This window comes from Chelonoidis abingdonii, chromosome 1 (genome assembly GCF_003597395.2).
Source record: "Chelonoidis abingdonii isolate Lonesome George chromosome 1, CheloAbing_2.0, whole genome shotgun sequence".
NCBI classification, from domain to species: Eukaryota; Metazoa; Chordata; order Testudines; family Testudinidae; genus Chelonoidis; species Chelonoidis abingdonii.
The window spans coordinates 368,851,657-368,873,997 of NC_133769.1; the positions used below are offsets into that span (position 1 = coordinate 368,851,657).

Sequence of the window (22,341 nt, forward strand, 5' to 3'; positions counted from 1 at the left end):
GCCCAGCCCAGCCCGGTGCCAGGGATGCCCACGCTCCCTCCACGTCCTGCAGCTGGAAAACTCCAGGCTCCTTCGGCCATGCCCTGGGCTCCCCACCCAAGTGTCATTGGAACAATCCTGGGTTCCCCACACCCTGACATCAGTCATGGCCACACCAGAGTCACAGCAGGGCCCTGGGAAAAAGGCCAGGCTGTGCCCACAGCCTCTGCAGCCGCACCTCACTGGAGCTAGCTCACCCCAAGTGTCTGGGATGTTCTGCTGCTCCCAGACCCACACACATGGGCCCCATCTGCCCCTGGACCTGGCAGGGTGATTCCCAGCTTGCACAGACAGATTTATGCTACATCCCCTCCAGCTAGCACACTAAACCCAGAGATGTAAGCATGATTTCATGCACAGCAGCAGCACAGGCTAGGACAGACCCGTCTGGCTGCCGCAGGTACGGACGGGGGCAGCTAGCCGGTGTCACGGCTCCGGCTGCCTGTGCCACCAGTCAGTGAGAGCTAGCGTGAGAACCTCATGCCAGCTGGGACTCACCCCTTAGCTCTGGGTAGGGGCAGCCACAGAGCTGGAGTGGCCTCTTTCTGCAGCCTCCCAACTAGATAACCTGGGCTTCCCTCTCCAACCACATGCCAAGGGGTCTCTGGCTCACCTCTGCACTACCCCCCACCACCACAGCCCATGGCCATACGCCAGGGAACACAGGCTGGAGGGACTGCCCTGGGCTCCCCTTTCTATTGCCTGGGCACCAGGCTGCCCCTGGCACTCCCTCAGCCCCTTGAATTCCAGGCTGCCCCCTGTTCTAGGATTTCAGACTATTCAAGAACCGAGGCTGTAGGAGCTGCTGCATCGCCCCTGGGACTCTGGGGACCCTGGCACCAGGAAGCCCAAGCAGGGCCGTGTGCTGGGACGTTAGTTGTGGGGCTGGGGCCAGCTGAGCCGTTCAAGGCCTGGTTGTTTTGGGGAGCTGGGTGACAAACACAGACACTGTAGCCGGCTGGGCACCCTGCCTGGAGCCGAAACCGCATCAGCTGCAGAGTAACCCGGGGGGAGGGGCAGCAGGTTCCCCCTTCCCTGTCTGTGGGCTCTGGGTCTGACCCTTGCGGAGGGTGATTTCTACCCCTGGTGTTATGAATCGAATGAGGACCAAGCCCTTGGGCTTCGCAATGTGCTCTGGCTTCCTCTTCTCTCCCCGTCTCCCCTGGTTCCCACCTGCAAGTCCAGCTCCCCAACTGACCCAAGGCAGGATCCCCAACTGACCAAACCCAACGGCTGTCCAAAGATCCATCCTGGATTCCCCCTTTTTCCCCCCACCTCTTGCCTGCCCTCTCCCTGGCCGGCTGGGAGGCCAGTGACACAGGAAAGCTTGTGGCTTTGGGAGGGATCTGGGAGGGTTTGTTGGTCAGCTTCCCCCAGGGGAGGGAAATAACTGGCCAGAGCTGGCTTAGTGCCATGGGTGCTGGGAACTCTGGGACCATGAGGGAGAGCCCTGGCATTTCTAGCACTTGCAGGTGGTTGGGGTAGTAAGGAACAACCAATGAATGGAGCCACGAGCTCTATCTGTGACCCTGTCTCTCTCTGTAGATGTACCCCACCACCCCAATGGGGCCTGGTCAGAACAGGGGGCCTTGGGTGCTCCTACCCACCCACTCTCCCTTGCATGGGGCTGTGTCCAGGCTAGCACAGGACGGCTGAATGGGGGTCGGGGGGGTGGTCCTCCTACCATCCTGCTTCTCCAGGAGAAGCTGTGCTGTGTCACCATGGCCACCCAGATGACCAGGACCAGAAGGACGCAGGTGTACAACACCCAGGAGCTGTCCCAGCAGGCACAGAACCAGCTCTGCATGATCCCCACTCCCGCGTCAAACATGCTGGGGAGGACGGTCTGGACGCGCACTGAGGTGGAGACACTGCAGTCCCTGCTGCTGCTGTGGCTGGATCTCTCCTGAGGGGCTATTTGTTCCAGTGACGCATCATAAAGGGCCAGGACCAGACGGGTCCTGACATCACAAAGGAACTGCAGGCATCAGAGGTGGGCAAGACCCTGGCTTCCTGCAGCCCCTCCCCAGCACCCCATGTAGGTACTTAGAGACTGTGACTGAGTCACCCCGTAACCTCTACGTTAAGCAAAAGAGATTGAGTTCCATGAGTGTCTCACTAGGCGGCAGGGTTTCTAACCTTTGAATCAGTCTTTCACTGATAACATTGTGACGGTGCTGCCCGTGGGAGCCAGCTGAGGTCACTCAATTAGGGTGAACTTCAGACCAAACAGGGCAGACAAACTCCAAACGCTGGTGGTTATTCCAATACTTAGATTTACCAAGCCAGCACAATACAGCTTCTATAGTACCTCACTGGTTTCTCAGAAGTCCAAACAACGCAGTTCCCTTATAGCGCCCAGCCTCAGGCCTCCATCCAGACACACCTGTTAAACATATGATGTTGATTCCTGAAAATCTTATCTCATCACATAAAAGAAAAGGTTCTTCCAATCCCAAAGGATCAGCCACGTACCCAAGTCCAATTTTAACTTAGATCTTACCCAAAATACACACTATTAGCCAATTTTTATTAACTAAACTAAAATTTATTAAAAAAGAAAAGAGAGAGAGTGTTGGTTAAAAGATTAATATACGTACAGACTTGAATTCAATTCTTGAGGTTCAGATACATGGCAGAGGTGAGCTTGTAGTTGCCAAAAGTCCTTTTAGAAATAGTCCAGAGGTTATAGGTCAATGTCCATATTCAGGATGACTCCAGTCAATGACTGGGGATCTCAATCCTTATGGCTTAAGGTTTCCCCCTCTAGAAATCCAAAGCAGATCTGAGATGGAGTAGGATCGTGTCCTAGGGTTTTTATACATTTCCAGCAGCCTTTCGCCCTGAGAAAACAATAGGCTTAATTCTTTCTCCCAAACATCCTGGCAATTAGCACAGGGTAATTTATCCATCAAACAGTTCAGATGCAGGTTACCACAACCTTCAAAGAGACACATAGACAATGATACTATTCCACTCAACTATCATCACAAATGCTAATATTCCTTTTTTGATCTTTGAATTAAAACTATAGCAATAGACAAGACATGTTTGCTTACATCACAAGACCTGAGCAAACATCTACCCTTGAGACCTCTAACAATGCAGACTTGCATTTCAAAGCTCTGTTCATTTACATATCTTCCTAACAAGTCCTTAAGGTTCACCCATGGGTCAGGTCAGTGGGTGAGTTAATTAACTCTTTCTGGCCCTGTTATGCTTCAATGAGATATTAGATTAGACTCATAACGTCACAAAAATCCTTCTGGAATGGCATTCATCAGCACAATCACTTGGAGAGTGGCATTAAATTGGAGTAACACCACAGTGAATCAGGCAGGAGCTGTGAGGCTCTGGATGGGACTAGTCCCCAGACCGGGTGTCTGTCAGCATCCACCAGCCACTGTCAGAAGACGTGATACTGAGCAAGAGGGGCGTTTGGTCTGGCCCATTATGGCCATTCTTATGTTTTTATGTGCCACCTGTCATAAACAGATAGCTAAGGGTTAATGTCTCTTTTACCTGTAAAGGGTTAACAAACAGGGAACCAAACCCCTGACCAGAGGACCAATCAGGAAACAAGATACTTTCAGATCTCAAGGGAGGGAAGCTTTGTTTGTAGTTTTGGGTTTTGCTTTGTGCTCTCTAGGCTCTGAGGGTGACCACACGTCTCTAATCTTCTGTTTCCAATTTGTAAGTACAAAGGTAGAAAGACAGTATAGTCTTTTTATTTGGTTTTCTTTATGTGCAAATGTGTAGTTTGCTGGAAATATTTTAAATTGTCTTGTTTCTGGTTAAGGCTGTTTATCTATTTTTTATAAGCTAAAGAATCCTGTAATATTCATCTTGATTACAGAGACAATTTTTATAGTTTTTCTTCTTTTTTAAAGTTTCGTCTTTTAGACTCTATTGATCTTTTGTTATCTTGTTTAAGCCTCCAGGGAAGAGTCTGCACTCTCAGGGAAATTTGTGGAGAAAGAAAAGGAGGGGAAGGGCATGGTTTATTCCTTTTTGTGTAAGACTCAGGGATCTGGGTCTTGGGGGGTCTCCAGGGGGTTTGGGGAGACCAGAGTTATCAGGGGCTCTCCCTAATCCTAGATTGGTGGCAGCACTACAGGACTAAGCTGGTATTAATGCTTAGAGGATTCATGCTAGTACCCTATTTTTTGGATGGTAAGGTTCAGATTTGGGAATTATACTATGACACCACATCTTCCACCCTGCACTGTTCAATTCAGAGACAAGGAGAGAGAATTTTCAGAAGAAAATCGATTTAGCAGTGTGCGTTATTGATATAAACTGCTACATATAGAACATGGTTTACAACCAGGTTCTGTGTGGCACCATCCTATATACGGTGTCAGGAGCATAGGTTGACCAGGTTACACGTTACTGGTGGTGATTGATTATGCTGTCTGTATGTCTGTATCATTTTGTAGTTGAAGTCTACTGATGGCTGTACGTGTCTGTATTTCAAACTGTGCTGTGTTACTGGGAAGATCCCAGACAAGTTGCTCTGCTTAGCCTGCTTGATGGCCTTAAGGATCATCAGCTACACAATCGACCCATTGGAGAGGAGCAGATCCGCTTGTGACTCGCAGGGGTGTGCCGAAACTGGCCATGTGACTGCCAGACTCCATTTTGCTGTAACTTTCCCAGTAAGAACAAGAAGTGTCCTTACACCTGGAAAAGGCCTATATAGCTGACCCCTCATCTCCATCGGGTCGTCAGTCCCTCGTTTTCTTACCTCTGGAGGGACTCTTGCTACAAATGAAGCTCTGCACAAAGGACTGAATGACCTATCCCAGCTGGGTGGATGTTTCAGAGACTTGATTTGAACGCAGTTTACTCCATCACTGCTACAAGCCTGAACTAAGAAACTTTGCCATTAACTATATGTTATTGATTCCATTTAACCAATTCTAGTGCTCATCTACTATCTTTTTCCTTTTCTGCATAACTTTAATGATTTTGATTCATAAGGATTGGCACCCGGTGATTTGTGGTTCGGTAAGATCTTGATGTGTATCCTCTTCAACCTCGCCATGGAGCCGCTCTGCTGCGGGCGATCTCCAACAGATGGCTGACCCGGCTTCAACCTGCACGCGCGCGACGAGGGTGGCATCTTGGCCTATGCGGATGACCTTGTCCTTTGATAGCGGACGACCCAGGAGGCTCAGGCATGCTCAAACCATTGGGAGAGCCGCTGACTGGACCGGGTCTCCGCTTCAATGCCAAAAGTGCACGTCCCTCCACGTCGACGGGAGCAAAAGAGACTCGTATCTGGCGACGGATACTCCAGATCCAGGGCGAGCCCGTCGTTCCCCTTAGCCGGGTGGCAAGCCCATACACACCTCGGCACGCCGACGGGCGTCGTAGCATCGCAGACCCCGAGAGGACACCATCCGGGAGATCCTCGCAGGACGCTGCCAAGATCGACGCATCGCTGCTGGCCCATGGCAAAAGATCAACGCTCTTCAACACTTTTCCTGAACCCGCATCGCCTTCGTCCTGAGAGATTCCGGCGTGGCAAAGGTGCCCCTCAACAAGCGGACAACACCATCCGGCAGTGGTCAAAAGTGGCTGTCCTGACCCCAGACAGCGCAGCAACGAGCTCGCTATACATTGCTCACAGGCATGGTGGCGCCAACGTCCCCCGCCATGGGAGACCTCTGGTGACATTGTAGTCATCCGCACGCCTTCCGCCTCCTAGATCCGTGGATCGCACCACAGTAAAGAGCGTCGCGCAACCGCCCTGCACACTGACAACGAGAAGCGGAATTGGCAAGGCCTCCCTCCGGCCAGGATGATGCACTTCTGAGCGGCTCCCTGGACGGCGAATTCGCCAGAGAGACAGGTGGGACATCGCCTCTCGGTGTGGTCCCACGCCCGAACGCCACGAGCCGGCTAGGGAAGCGTCTGGGCTGCCGTGGGTATGGAGCGAGGAGCGCAGGAGCTGGGAGTTCTGGTGCTGCAGATCGAGACGGAGGGCAGCATCACCGTCAGCCCGGAGCCAGGGCGTGCTAGAGAGTCTACACTGAGCCGCCGTCGCTACGCGCTCTACGTGGACACCCTGCGGAAAAAACTGACCAGGGACAAGGCCTGAGGTGCAGCTTCAAAGTAGGGACATCCAGCAACCACTTCTCCCGGGAGCGGCGTTGCTCGCTCGCGACTTGCCGGTTCTACCACTGCGCCGCTCTCGACTAACTGCGTCCCGTCTATGGAGCATCCGTCACCGGGCCGGGACAAGCGCTGCAGGGAAGTGCGGGTACACCCTGGAGACCCTGCCCCCGTCTGTGCACGTGGCAAGCCACGCCAGAGCCTGGCAGCTGCGCCACAACGCCGTCCAGGACCGCCTTGTGAAGGCATCGCCCACCACATCGGTGAGATTGCAGTCAAGCACCGCACCTCTTGGCACCGACAGCCGCTGCGCCAGACATCGTCGTCACGACACGGAGCGGAAAAGATCATCCTCGTCATGTGACGATTCCCATTTGAGAACAGGACCCCGGCGTTCCGCGAAGCCAAGCCCGTAAACTCGAAATTGCCGCCTTGACTGACACCTGCGGGGCAAAGGGCTCGAGGTTTACCCGACGCCTGATCGTCGGGGCGCTAGGCGGCTCTGGGACCCTGTAACGAACGTGTACTTAGGGCTGTGGGGTGGGGCCGTCGCTTTGCACAAATCGTGAGACGTTTGATGTCTCGGAGACATATCCGGTGGTCCAGGGACATCTACACCGAACACATCACCAGCCACCGCCAGTACTAGGAGTTGAGCGATGTGGCTCCATGCACCACGGGGGGAGGGGAAACCCTTACAAACCCCCTACTAACTACATCCCTGAGTCCTGAACCCACGATCTGGATTCCCACTTGTGAGGGTCCCCCTGTCCCCATTACCCGGCCTGCTTGCTCCAATCATGACTATGTGTACCCATTAGATGAGCGGATGTACCCTTATGCTCTCCTACTAACTTTGCCCACCACCGTACACCCGCATGGGGACATGTACGGGAGCATGTAGTGTACTATATGCTAACCCATAACCAAATACCAGCGTCCCCCCATACTCTGTATGTTGCCCCCGATGACTAATGACTGACATGCCAAACTCTGTGTATCATCCTTATTTAAATATTCTCTAATAAACATATTGACTTGACCTGGGTCTGGGGCTTGGTCCTTTGGGATTGAGAAAACCTTTTTCTTTTACTGGGGTGTTGGTTTTCATAACCATTCATCCCCAGAACAGGTGGCACTGGTGAGGATATTGGGAGACTGGAGTGTCTAAGGAAATTGCTTCTGTAACTTGTGGTTAGCCAGTGGGGTGAAACCGAAGTCATTTTTGTCTGGCTGGTTTGGTTTGCCTTAGAGGTGGAAAAACCCCAGCCTTGGGCTGTGACTGCCCTGTTTGAGCAATTGGTCCTGAATTGGCACTCTCAGTTGGGTCCCGCCAGAACCACATCGTCTCAAGCAATTCTCTGCTCAGTATGACTAAGGATATCTCCATTTACTGTGCACATTCACACAACATTGCCCATGCTTGCATTTTATCAGGAGATTCACTACATTTGATGCAAGGCCTCAATTTCTGGAGTCACATGGTTATATGAGACTCTCAGCTTCCATGACAACAATAAGTAAGTTTCTGGCATTCAGGGTTGTTCAGAAAAGAAAAAATGTGACCCAAGTGCATCCTAAAGATTGAAAACTCAGAAGGTGAATAAACAGAATCCAAATTTATTATTATTATTTTTTTAAAAACATGGTTTTGGAACCAATCTCTCGATTTATATGGGACCTGACTCACGATTTTTGCACTCTGGAGGGTCATAATACTGAAATTATATAGTACAAACTGTTCTGTTTGCAACACATTAGTGATCTCTTGATAACCTTCTTGTTTTTCATGTAGAGTTTAAATAAATAAAAGCAAACTGAGTTGTGGAGTTTTATTTTTGATAAATCTGGGAATTAAAGCAACAGCCATTCCTGCGTTATTATTAGAGCTGGTCCAAATTTTCAAAAGAAATACTTTTCCTGAATTTGCTGACTGGGCCAAGACAACACAGCAAGTCAGTAGCAGAGCCTAGACCCAGCTCACTTGATGCCATGTCTGCTGATGCACAGCCTACCTTGTGTAGCGTGTGTGTATGCATCTGGGAGAGAGCAACAGGCAGACAGTGAACGTAGGTACCCCTTCATGGGCTGACACAACCTGCCAGGCGTTGCCGTTGTCTTTGGCAGTACGCTGTACTCCGGTTGGAGCAGGCAATAGAAAACTCAGCGTAACATTTCGTGTCAGGTTTAGGTCCCAATCGTCCACTTTTTCTGGGTACTAGACCTGCATATGGGGGCATCATTAAACCTAGACTATTTTTTAAGGTACATGCAGGCCCCCATGGGGGTGGGGTGGGGGCAGGGCCTTGGGGAGAAGGGGCCGCGTGGGGGCAGGGCCTTGGGGATAAGGGGTTATGTGGGGGGCAGGGAATTGGGGAGATGGGGTGGCACGGGGCCAGGGACTCAGGGAAAAGGGGCAGGGTGGGAGCAGGGCCTCGGGGATAAGGGGTGGGGTAGGGACAAGGCCTCAGGGAGAAGGGGTGGAGTGGGGGTAGGGGTACAGGGAAAAGGGGGGGTTGGGGGCTGGTACTTGGGGCTTAGGGTGGTGTGGGGACAGGGCCACGGAGAGAAGGGGTTACGTGGGGGCAGGGGTTTGGGGAGAACTGGTGGAGTGGGGGCAGGAGATTGGGAAGAAGGGACGGGATGGGGGCAGGGGTTCAGGGAGAAGGGGCAGGGTGGGAGCAGGGCCTTGGGGAGAAGTGGTGGGGGCAGGGCCTCAGGGAGAAGGGGTGGCGTGGGGCAGGGCCTCAGGGAGAAGTGTGCCAGGCTCAGATATAATGACATGGGCCTATATCTTTAAAGGTGTCTAGGCAACTAACCCCCAGTGATAAGATTTAGACCCTGGTCCTTGTGCTAATGGGCTGGCAATGTAATTTCCAGCCTGGCACATGGCAGGTGGCAGGGGCAAACAGTGGTGCATAGGAGATGGATAAAGAAGGACCAAGGTTACAACCATCAGGTTATTTACTGAGGTCCCCACTTCAGCAAAGTGCCTTGACTTGCTCCCATGGGCTCCACTTAAGGGGACCTAAGAAGAATGATTCATGGATTCCAAGCCCAAGTCCATCGTGATCATCTAGTTTGACTCTCTGTACAGCACAGGCCAGAGAGCAGCCCCACAATAGTTCCTAGAGAAGAGCTTTTAGAAAAAACAGCCAATCATGATTCAAAAATTGTCAAGTGATGGAGAATCCACCAAGAGCCTGGGTAAATCTCTTAGGCAAGGATTTATGAAAGGAGATACTCTATATCCTAGACAAGAGAAGAGGATGGATGGTGATAAGTGCAGGTAGGGACTGAAGAGAAACAGACAAAAGAAAATCCCATCCAATTACATCCCATGAAGGCAGATATATAATATCGACAAAGTTTCTAAGTGCTTGTGTACCAGTGCTAGAAGTCTAAATACTAAGATGGGTGAACTCAAATGGCTGGCATTAAATGAGGACATTGATATAACAGGCCTCACAGAAATGTGATGGACCGATGATAATGAATGGGACAGGGTAATACCAGGGCACAAAATGTAGAGGAATGACCGTGTAGGTTATGCTGGTGGGGGAGTGGCACTATGTGTGAAAGAAAGAGAAAGTCAAATATACTACAAATCTTAAATGAATCAAACTGAACCATAGACTATGGATAGAAATTCCATGGTTGGATAAAACCAGCAAAGAGTCCTGCGGGACCTTATAGAGTAACAGACGTATTAGAGCAGGAGCTTTCGTGAGTGAATACCCACTTCGTCGGATGCATGTGGGTATTCACCCACGAAGTGGGTATTCACCCACGACAGCTCATGCTCCAATACGTCTGTTAGTCTATAAGGTGCCACAGGACTCTTTGCTGCTTTTACAGATCCAGACTAACACGGCTACCCCTCTGATACATGGCTGGATAAGAGTATAGCAGTAGGAATATATTATTGACCAGCTGACCAGGATGGCGACAGTGATTGTGAAATGCTCAGGGACATTAGAGAGGTTACAATAACAAAAAATCCCAATAATAATAGGGGATTTCAAGTACCTCTGTACTGACTGGGTACATGTCACCTCAGGACGGGATGCAGACAGAAAATTTCTAGGCACCACTAATGACTGCTTCCTGGAGCAGCTAGTCTAGGAACCCACCAGGAGAGAGGAAATTCTTGATTTAGTCCTAAGTGGAGCACATGGTCTGGTCCAAGTGGTGAATATATCTGCAGCACTTGGTAATAGTGACTATAATGTAATTAAATTTAACATCCTTGTAGGGAGGGAAATGACAACAAAGGTCACCATGGTAACATTTAACTTCCGAAAGGGGAACTACATAAGAAAGAGGTAGTTAGTTAATGGACATTAAAAGGAAGAGTAACAAGGTGAAGTGCCTGCAAGCTACATGGAAATAATTTAACAACCTCATAATAGAAGCTCAGACTAAATGTATCCCCTAACTAACCACCACAACAAAAAAATCCCAGTAAGATGTCCAAAAAAACACCATTGTGGCTAAACACGAGAGTAAAAGAGGGGGGTAGAGACAAAAAGAACTCTTTTAAAAATTGGAAGTTAAATGGTACCGAGGAAAATAGAAAGGAGCATAAACTCTGGCAAGTCAAGTTTAAGAGTATAATTAGGCAGGCCAAAAAAGAATTTGAAGAGCAACTAAAAAAAGACAAAAACTAACAGTAATTTTTTTTTCAAAGTACATCAGAAGCAGGAAGTCTGCCAAACAATGAGTGGGGCCACTGGACAATTCAGGTACTAAAGAAGCAGACAAGGAAGATGAAGCTATTGTAAGGAGGATAAATGCGTCGGTTTTCACCTGATTCTTTTTACGTGACAGATCTGAGGAACTGTCCCACATTGCGGTATCATTAGAGGACATTTTTGGAACAAATTGATCAATTAAACAGTAATAAGTCACCAGGACCAGATGGGATTCACCTAAGAGTTCTGAAGGAACTCAAATATCAAATTGGAAAAATACTAACCATGGTATGTAACGTATCACTTAAATCAACTTCTGTACCAGATGACTGACAGACAGCTAATGTAATGCTGATTTTTAAAAAAAGGTTCCAGAGGTGATCATGGTACACGTAGGAAAGGGGGATCCAGAGGATATAGTGCACCTGGACTTTCAGAAAGCCTCTGATAATGTTCATGACCAAAGGCTCTTAAGCAAAGTCAGTTGTCATGAATTAAGAAGAAAAGTCCTCTCATGGATCAGAAACTGGTTAAAATAGAAAACAAAGGGTAGAAATAAATGGTCATTTTTCAGAATGGAGAGGAGTAACTAGTGGTGTCCCCCAGGGGTATGTACTGGGGCCAGTGCTGTTCACCAGAGTCATAAGTGATCTGGAAAAAGAGATAAACAGAGAGGTGGGAAAATTCCCATTCGAGGCAAAATTACTCAAGATAGTTAAGTCCCAAGCAGATTACAAAGATTTACAAAGGGATCTCACAAAACTGGGTGAGTGGGCAACAGAATGGCAGATGAAAGTCAATGCTGACAAAGGAAAAGTAATGCACGCTGAAAACATAATTCCAGCTACACATACAAAATGACGGGGTGTAAATTATCTGTTACCACTCAAGAAAGAGATCCTGGGGTCATTACCCATAGTTCTTTGAAAACATCCATTCAATGTGCAGCAGCAGTCAAAAACCAAAACCAAATCAAAACTAACACAATGTGAGGAACCATTAAGAAAGGGATAGAAAATAAGACATAAAATATTATATTGCCTTTATATATATCCATGGTCCGCCCAAACCTTGAATACTGTATGCACTTCTGGTTGCCCCATCTCAAAAAAGTTATATTGGAATTGGAAAAGGTACAGAAAAGGGTGACAAAAATGATGAGGGGTATGGAACAGATTCCATATGAGGGGAGATTTAAAAGACTGGGACTGTTCAGCTTGGAAAGGAGGGATAAGGTAGAGGTATATAAAATCATGAGTGTTGTGGAGAAAGTGAATTAGAAAGTGTTGTTTACCCCTTCACAAGAACCAGGGATCACCCAGTGAAGTTAATAGGCCGCAGATTTTAAAACAAATAAAAGGAAGTATTTCTTCACACAGTGTGCAGCCAGTCTATGGAACTCACTGCCGAAGGATGTTGTCAAGGCCAAAAGTATAACTGATCCAAAGAATAATCAGGTAAGTTTATGGAGGGTAGGTCCTTCAATAGCTAGCAGCTGAGAGGGTCAGGGACACAGCCTAATGCTCTGGGTGTCTTTAAACTTCTGACTGCCAGAAGCTGGGAGCAGATGACGGATAGATCACTTGATAATTGCCCTTTTCTGTTTAATCCTCCTGAGGCATCTGCACCAACCACTGTCAGAAGACAGGACATCGAGCTACATGGACCATTGGGCTGACCCAGTTTGGCCTTTGTCATGTTTCTAAATTGTTCCACTGATGGATAGGCTGCTGCAGACAAGCCTTTTCCAGGGATCCCTCTGTTACAGAGCCGGCATAGCCACCTTAGCAGATGTCCAGGGGATGCTGAATGTGGGAGGCTGATGGGGTTTAGTTCTGCTACCAGGGACAGCTTTAGTAAGTGCAAGGCCCAATTTGAACAGTTTTGACCGGGCCCCGGCAGGGATGACTATTAAAAAAAAAATGTAAAAAAACACATGGGGCTTGTACTCACCCGGTGGTGCTCCGGGTCTTCGGCGGCACTTCGGTGGTGGGTCCTTCACTCACTCCAGGTCTTTGGTGGCACTGAAGGACCGTCGCCGAACACCCAGAGCAAGCGAAGGACCTGCCGTTGAAGTGCCACTGAAAATTTGGAGCGCCGCCAGGTGAGTAAAAATTAAAAAAGCGCCTCTAGCCAGGGAAAAGATTCTCACTGGGCTCAGGGCGCTCTTAGGCGCAGGGCCTGATTCAGGGGAATTGGTGGAATTGGCCTAAAGCCAGCCCAGGCTGCTACGTAGGAGTGTGGTCCTGTATCACGGGCGGCAGAAGTCCATGATTTAAGCTAGAGCTGAGCTGGAAAACAGAGTTTTTCCCCTCATGAAAAATTTTGACACAAACTAAAATGTTTCCTTTTCATCCATGTTTCGGGGTGAGTTTTCATAGAAAATGGATCATTTTTCTCTGTGCGCTCAGCTGCCATGATGCTACCCAGCTGCAACTGCCTGGATCCCCAAGAGAAACTGGAAGCTTTTCACGTGCCTCTTCCTTATAACGAAAATGAAGGTTTCACTGATGAAGTCTATGGCTGCACTCTGGCCATGGAAAGGTCGAAACCTTCCGATCAGTCTATGGCTGGGGTATTGTGCCCATCAGCTACTCTAAACAGCGTCCACAGGTCCTGCTGTGACAAACTCTGTTAGCACATCTCTAATGAGCCTATGCTAGTAGGGAGCTGGAGAGGGTCCTAGAGCAGTTGTGGAGGCCCAGAGATTGGGGTGGTTGGGCCTAGCTACCAGTGGATCACTGAGATCTGCACCTAACTTGGGGGATTCCTGGGTCCCTCTGTTTATTCCACAGGTAAATTTGTAGGACTGGAAGGGACCTCGAGAGGGCATCTAGTCCAGTCCCCTGTACTCGTGGCAGGACGAAGTATTATACAGACCATCCCTGACAGGTGTTTGTCTGACCTGTTCTTAAAAATCCCCAATTATAGAGATTTCACAACATACCTGGGCAATTTATTCCAGTGCTTAACCACCCTGACAGGTAGGAAGTTTTTCCCCTACTGGAACGATCCAAGGGTTACAGCTGGTGCACACATAGCCAAGCAGCTGAGGTTCCATGATGGCCAAATGGCCCCCAAGGGAATGTGCAAACACGCTTCATAAAGACAGTTCCCTCCCTATCGGAACAGATATTACCTGCTGCCTGTGCAACCTCTCCAATGACTCCTTGTCCTCTAGGATGAAGACCTCCGGCAGCTTCCCTTCTAGCAGGAATTGAGTACGTCGGCAAGTTTCACTATCTTTAAAATGTGAAGTGAAGGGGAAAGGCTGCAAGCTGTTTACCTTTGCAGATGTTCTGTGCAGCAGCAGAAGACTCAGCTGGGCTGTCAGGCTGACTCAGTGACAGGTCTGGAGGGCAGGCAGTGCTAGGTAGCTTGGGAGCCCCTCCCCAACATGTACCCAAGTTCCTTGGTGAGTCATTCAAGCTACACAGAAATTGGAGGGTTAAAACCCTCATACCCTTGTCATAAATAGATAGGTAAGGTAAGGGTTAAGTTTCTTTTACCTGGAAAGGGTAACCAAACACCTGACCAGAGGACCAATCAGAGAACTGGATTGTTTAAAGTCAGGGGCGGGAATTTGTATACTCGGGGTCTTTTTTGTTTTCTCGGCTGTGAGTAAACAAGGTTTCCTCCTAACTCCTTCTTATTTCAAATATTATACCAAAAGTCTGTGAGTACAAAGGAACCCCAAAGCAATTCGGCTATGAGGAGCTTTGTGTTGTACGAATAGATGTGGATGGCTGTGTCTCTTTTTGTTTTCTCGGCTGTGAGTTAACAAGCTTTCTCCTAACTGCATCTTATCTCCAAGTTTCTCCTACACATCTGTGAGTACAAAGGAACCCCAAGCAATTCGGCTATGAGGAGCTTTGGGTTGTATTTACATGTATGTGGATTGGTTGGACTGGTTTAATCGGGCTATCTTTTAAATCAGACTGTTTCTTCATATTTTCTTATAAGCAAGAGCCTGTATTGAGTTTCTTAATGCAAGATTATTGTTTTATATTTTCTTTCTTTTTTTATATAAACTTTTCTTTTAAAACGTGTGGAAGTTTCTTTTCCTAGGGAGGCAAAGGGAAGGGAACAGCCAGGCTGTGGGCTATTTTCCTATTGCTTTCAGGGAAAGAGCAGGCTACGGGGAAAGAGAAAAAGAATCACCTCTGTATCAGGTACCTGTCTCCCTCACGGGAAGGCAGGCACGGGGAAAGGCAAAGCCAAGCTGTTGGCATTTTGCATCTCAATTGTCCTGAGGGTAGAGAACGCTTATCTCTTGGGAAGCAGAGAAACCGGTTTCGTGATACTCACAGGCTAGACCAAGAGGCAAGCCTGGGAAGGAGGGGGGAAGGGGTTTTCTCCCCTGCTTTTAGCATCCAAGGGATTTGGAATCTGGGTGTCCCCCCAAGGGAGGGTTGGGGACACCAGAGAGAGGAAAGGGGGGATCAGGCCCCATCAATTCCTGATCTGGTGGCAGCGAGAATATCCAAGCTGGTAGTGAGCTTGGGGGAGTTTCAGGTAAGCCCCCAGATTTTGGACGCTAAAGTCTAGGTTTGGGACAGGAGGCTATTACCACAACCCTGAGTCAGGATTTCTCAAGGGGTCCCATTTCTGGAGGTGCCGTGTGCTCTGGACCCAATCCTGCCAGGGGTTGAGTGACAGAAGACCCCACAGAATATCAGTGACTCATTCTCAAATCACCTCAGGTTTATTTACTCCTGGGAATTTAATCAGCAAATATATTTTCAAAGCTTTTATTCTCTGGCTCTATTGTGAACGCAGGAATCTAGAGCTGCGTTGCTCTGTTGTAACAGGTCAGATGAGGCATATTTCTGTTTCCTGACTGGCTGAGGGCTTCAGCATTTCTGTCCTCTAGATACCATTCACAATTGTAAGGCTACCTACATCTCTGACCCCTCTCTGGTCTCTGAGTGCCACATGTCAGGCCTTGTACCCTTCCATGTCATGGGGTGGAGTCCAGCGATCCTCCCACCCTCAAACTGAGCCTTGGGCTACAACACACTGTGGGTTGACTGTGCTTGCCCAGCAGGTCCGAGTGGGTTTGGCACCTGTAGTTCTTCCCTCTGGGACTCTGGGTCTAGTGGTGAGACGAGTAACCAGCCAGCCTTCTTGAACTAAAATACTGTTTAATCTGAACAGTAGGGAGAACAAGAGGGTTTTCAACCAACAGTCTATACACATCTCTGACTCCAAATCCTCCCACTTTGACAGGGACTCAGGCAGTCCGAAGGCCTTCAGACTTCCCCAGCACTGTCTGTGACTGTCAGCCTGAAGAGCTTCTCAGTAACAGCTGCCCCACCTCTGGGCAGACTCCCAGTGATGGCAAAACAGTCTGTGTAATGTGGCTGGAGTCCAGAAATAGGGTCATCCCAGCTTGTAGCTTCTGTGGGGTCTCTGAACCTCCTTGAAGTGCTGACTGAGCAATGGCTTTTCTTGAGCTGTTGCTTCCCTTCCTGCTTGTTTTCCAGCAGGCTGCTATTAAACTAAGATGAGCCATACTGGTTTCTCATAATACAGCCATAACATCAACATCCCAATAGTTAACCCAATATAGTCCTACGGCAAATATCCGAAGAACTGGATTTAACATACACATTCATTGTGGCAGCTCAGCTCCATGTCTGTCCCAATGCTATTCCCGGGTGCTATGGATTTTACGAATACTGGACATAGGCCGTCAGAGAGCAGTAGACTATTTCACATGGGAAATGAAGTTCCAAATGCATTTGACTTTGAAATCTACTTCCTGTAAACCCTCTTCATGGCTGAATAACAGAGGTTGGGGTTACTATGTACTATGCACTAGACCAGTGGTTTTGAACTTGTGATCTGCGACCCACTGGTAGTCTGCAGACTATATCTAAGATTTTCAAAGGTATTCACACCCCATTTGAAATTTATTAGGATTCCACAAATGAAAAATGTTGAAAAATAGAGAGTGAGAACCCAGGGCATGAATATTTTCCGTACTGATCTGAATGCCTGTTGCCACTCTGGCTACAGGTTACAGATTGACAGAAGAGAACCTGAGAAGAACCAGTCAGCTATTAACTGAGGGACAGAGGAGCTACTAGACTTTTGTTTGCTGGCAAATGATTGAATGAGGGCGGAGATGCTGCGAACTTTTCAGGTTGTGAAGAAATCCAGATGACAGATGCTACATTTTGAGTCCCTCTCTAACCTGAGAAATCATCTCTGAAGGAAGATCAGAGGGGAAAGAATGGGTTTATGTATGTGCTACATCATAGATGTGTAAATGATATAACTTTTGCTTTAGAAAGCATTGTTAACTGTAACTCAGTAAGGTAGACAGACATAATTCAGATAGTACATGTGAATACCCATACTGACACCATCCCTTGCAGAACAACCTGAAATGTTAGCCATTATCTTCCTCATCACCATCACCGTTCTCATCTTCACCAGTGGTCATCACTCTGGCCCCTACCAAGGTCTACATCTCTCTCCCCTGTGGCCCTGGTATGCCACTTTTATAATATGTTATGCTGATTTTACCATGTCTAATGCATATTTAATAGGGGTTTCTCCCCTCTTCAAAATACGTATATCCTTCCTTTACCAATGTTAAGGTGTCCTTCTTCTATAGGTTAGTGTATTTATGATTTCACTCCATTATCATATACGTCAATTCGTTGTCATGGCACCTTTGTGGTCAGATGTTCCAATCGAAACCTTCCAGAAGCTGGTGTCAGTTCATGTTCTATGGTTGGTTGATGTTGCTATGCATAAAATTGCACCCCTACACTTTACTTCCAGTTCCCCATAACTTATGGGTTACCTAAGTTTATTTATGCCAAAGTTCATAGGCCTCAGGCCTCATGCTAACTACTGAAGACAATGTCTTACAGGATACGAGCCTGTAGGGTCCTTGCATTACAGTTGAATATAATAACACAAAATATAATGAAAATAGGTGAATATAATAGAGATAAGCTGGCCAACTGGGCTACACGGATAAGTTTTCATGATGCATTTGCTATGGCAAGGTACAATGGGCCACACTCAGAAGTGGAGGGCCAGAAAGGGTGTTTGTGGGAAGGTCACGACTGTAAAATCACACCATGCTCATGTAGGCTGCGGAACCAACAGCCACAAGATATCAATGGAATCAAGAGTTTAGCAGGATTCAGAGAGGAACAGGATGTTTATATGGGTAGGCAGAAAATACATTACAGGAATGAGGATTGTTTTTAAAAATTTTGGAACGGCTCTAAAACCTTCCTGATTTACACCACAAAATATGTCTAACTTGTGGGTGACAGGGCGGAAAGTTTTCCTGGGAGCAGGTTACCTCATAGCTGCCTATTGCAAGGCTTCTTCCACCTTCCTCTGCAGCATCTCATGTTGGCCACTGGATATTGGGCTAGATGGACTACAGGTCTAATAGAGTCTGGCAGTGCCTACCAGTGGCGTAAATCCAAGCCTATGTTTTTGCTGATCTTCCTTGAGCTCCTGGGAATCTCTAGACTTGCACTCAGAGCAGAATGATGTCTCATTAAATATCATCTAGTCTTCTGTTTTTTTTCCTTTTAGGAAGGAAAGTTCAAAACTCCTCGGACCTGCCCAGTACATTATGTCAGCTGTCAATGACACCAACTTCAACTCTGCAGTGTTCCTTCTCACTGGGATACCTGGGCAGGAAGACGTCCATCTCTGGATCTCTGTCCTCTTCTGCTTAATGTATGTTATTTCAATATTAGGAAATTCACTCATTCTGTTCATTATAAAAACAGATCCAACCGTCCATGAGCCCATGTATGTTTTCCTTTCCATGTTGGCCATCACAGACCTTGGTTTATCGATATTGACCATACTGTCAACACTGGGCATATTCTTGTTTAACTCTAGGGAGATCAGCCTTGATGCTTATTTTGCCCAGCTGTTCTTCATCCACTCATTTTCGTTCACTGAATCCTCCGTGCTGTTGTTGATGGCCTTTGACTGCTTCGTTGCAATCTCTAACACGCTGAGATATGCTTCCATCTTAACCCTGTCAAGAATAGCCAAGATGCAGCTAGTGTTTGTGCTAAGAGGGGTGGCCGTAATATTCCCACTCCCTTTTCTCCTGAAACACTACCAATACTGTCGAATCAGTGTCCTCTCCCACTGCTACTACATAAACCAGGAAGTCATGAAGATGGCTTGTTCAGATATCACAGTCAGCAGCATCTATGGCTTGTTTGTTACAATCTCCACGGTGCGGTTGGACTCGATGCTCATCCTCCTCTCTTATGTGATGATCCTCAAAACAGTGCTAAGCATTGCATTCCACGCGGAGCGCCTCAGGGTCCTGAGCACCTATGTCTCCCACCTCTGCGCTATCCTGCTCTTTTACACACCAGTGCTCGGCTTGTCTGTGATACACAGATTCATGAAGAACTCTTCTCCCTTGCTTCCAATTCTCATTAGCTATGTCTACCTAGTGTTCCCGCCCCTGATGAACTCAGTTGTGTACAGTGTGAAAAGCAAAAACACCTTCGTGCGAGGATAATCAGGGTGTTTGTCAAGTGAAGGGTCAGTTTATCACCCAGCTCCAGCGCTGGTGACATGGGATACAAAAAACACAGGCCACCTATTCCATCCTGGACACTTGCATCTGAGAAGACATGAGCTAGTGATCTCCACTCTGTAGAGAAAGGTTCAGACGGGATCTATGGTCTGGAGGAGTGGGAGAGGGGCTGGTGAGAGAGGACGGGGCACTGGAGGAAGGAAACCAAGCCAGGCAGCAACATTTACAAAGTGACTGTGTTCATCCATAGCCAGGGGATAGGTGGGATGTTGGCCCATAAAGAGCTGTATCAGTGCCTGCTCTGACCACAGAATTCCTGTGGATACAGTCAATAAAGAGAAGGGATGGGGATGTTGTTTCCCATTACACCTGGCCTGTCATTGTCCTGTCTCTGGTTAAACATCCATGGGCCATGAGAAAAGCTGCCCTCTGGGTGCTGTGTGATCCATGGGGCTGCACCAACTGTGGACAGGGGCTATTCAAGGGACATGGACATCCACCTTTCCCCTACGCCCTCAGCCACGTGTTTGTGTCTGAGTCATGTCAGAGACCATGTCAGGAGAGGCCATTCAGGCAGCCCACCCCCACCACCCCTGGGGATGGCCCTGCACACCACACGCTTGCTGAGTCCACTCCCCACCGAGGCAGGGCAGAGCTGCATGTGTGAGTGAGGGTCTGACACACAGGCATCCTGGCAAGAGACTCAGGCCAAGGTTCCCTCCTCTTCTGCTCCATTTGTGCTGCCCCAGCAATGCAAAGGGGTGGAAACGGGCCTCAGCTCCCACACAGAGGCACAGCTATCTCCTATCCCAGCCCAGCCCATCAGTGTAGGGTGACCTCCCCTGAGTCGCTACTCACTTTTCTTCCTCTTAGGTTTGCCAGGCATCTGGTTTTTGAGCAGACTGTCTGGTGAAAAAGAGACCCTGGTAAACGTCCAGTCGGTGGCATAGAAGTGCTAAGGCAGGCTTCCTGCCTGCCATGGTGCCGTGTGGCTCCCAGAAGCAGTGGCACGTCCCTCCTCCAGCTCCTAGGCATAGGGGCATCCAGGGGACTCTGTGTGCTGCACCCGCCCCAAGCACCAGCTCTGCAGCTCCCATTCGCCAGGAACCACGGCCAGTGGGAGTTGCGGGGCAGAGCCTGCAGACGGAGCAACACGAAGAGACACAGGGGGGACATGCTGCTGCTTCCGAGAGCTGCTTGAGGTACGAGCTGCCCGGAGCCTGAATCCCTGACTCCCTCCCACACCCCAACCTCTTGCCTCAGCCCAGACCCCCCACTCCCATACTCCAAACCCATCAGCTCCACCCCCCAGCCCAGAGGCCCTCCTACACCCTGAATCCCTCATCCCTGGCCCCACCCCAGAGCCCGCATCCCAGCTAGAGCCCTTAGCTGATCCCACATCCCAACACACTGCCTCAGCCCTGAGCCCCCTCCCATATACTGAAGTATTCCCAGAGCCCCCACTCCATCCCAGAGCCCCTACCCGAAGCTGGAGCTCTCACCCACTCCCGCATCCCAACCCCCTGCCCCAGCCTGGGGCAAATGAGCAAGCGAGTGAGGGTGGGGAGAGTGAGCGAGGGAGGATGGAGTGAGAGGGGGCGGGGCCTCGGAGAAGGGATGAGACAGGGGTGGAGCCTCAGAGGAGGGGCGGGGCAGAGGGCGGGGCAAGGGTGTTTGGTTTTCTGTGAGTCAAAACTGGCAACCCCACCTCCTCTTCCCCATAGGCCCTACCCTCGGCCAGGCTGGGAGCCGAAGCTGGGCCTTGGTAAGAGCCCTCCAGGGAGCCAGAGACACTGAGGAGCCCCAGGCCCTCCACTTGCCCTGGGTGGTGGGGCTGAGAGCAGCCCCCAGCCTGTGTCACTGCCCCTCAGGACGTACCCCCTTAGGGGTGGAAAATCTGGGGCTACCCACCGCAGCCTGGGTTCCCAGGGTTCCACAGAGCAACACCTTGGACACTTATCCATATTTCTCTATACAAGGCCCCTTACCACGGCCCGGTTATGGCCAGACTGGGGGGGCGGAGACTCAGGGGACGTGGGGGAGCAGGGGGCGGGGCCTCAGGGCAGAGATGGGGTAGCGGGTGTGGCAAGCCTGAACCAACGCTGACCCCAGCAAGGAGCGCGGTGAGGGTGATCCTGAGTAAAGGAGCAGGCTGGGGCCGGAGAGTAGGAGACCTTATGTTTTGTAGAAGACTGAATGAATGTGACCCCACAAAGGAGGATCTTGTTTTTAGTATTCCAAGCTGAAAGTAAGTCATTGCAAGGACCTTAGAGGGAAGGGCAGGGGGCCTGCAGGGCCACCTCACTCCACAAAGGGACACTCTGGGTCACACTGATCCTCAGGGATGTGACCGGATTGGGCTGAACCCTTGGAAGCCCTTACCACGAGGCAAAGGTCAGCCCAGCCCCCAGGCTGCTATAAACACTGCTGAGGCAGGGGGAGAACAGGCCAGAGAATCAAACCCTGTAACTGGCTCCTTGCCATCCCCGCTCTCTGTATTGCAGAGGGGAGCTCTGCTCTCAAAGCAGAGAATCCAGCCGGGCCTGTCACCACTCAGATGTCTGGAAGGCTGCTCCTGTGGTCCAGGCACTGCTCTGCGACTCAAGGCAGATGGGTTTGATTCCCTTGCCCTGTGTGACTGTGGGCAAACTATGGGCTGTCTCTGAGACTCTGCACAGGTGGATAAAAGCCCTGCCCTGCCTCACAGGGGTGGTGGGAGGATAAAGACATTGAAGGTGATCAGACACTCTGGGACCCTAAGCTCAGGGCTATGTCAGGGTTCCACAGAGCAACAGCTCTGACATTTTTCTATAAAAGGACTCTTACCACAGCCCCTGTGACAGCTGCTTCTGAGAAGCCCCGTGACCAGGGCCGGCTCCAGGCCCCAGCGTGCCAAGCATGTGCTTGGGGCGGCATGCCTCGGGTGGTGCTCTGCTGGTC

At 49.4% G+C, this 22,341-nt stretch overlaps 1 protein-coding gene across 1 annotated transcript; it reads left to right on the forward strand.

Annotated features, from left to right (window-relative positions):
* The first annotated feature begins 18,465 nt into the window (after positions 1-18,465).
* LOC116823387 (olfactory receptor 51G2-like) lies at positions 18,466-19,383 on the forward strand. Its single transcript, XM_032777878.1, has one exon. It carries the CDS (start codon positions 18,466-18,468, stop codon positions 19,381-19,383), a length of 918 nt encoding a protein of 305 aa, XP_032633769.1.
* Positions 19,384-22,341: the final 2,958 nt, after the last annotated feature.

Excerpts from the sequence above, each read along its gene's own strand:
- LOC116823387 (XM_032777878.1), top strand. The coding sequence starts at position 18,466 with ATGTCAGCTGTCAATGACACCAACTTCAACTCTGCAGTGTTCCTTCTC.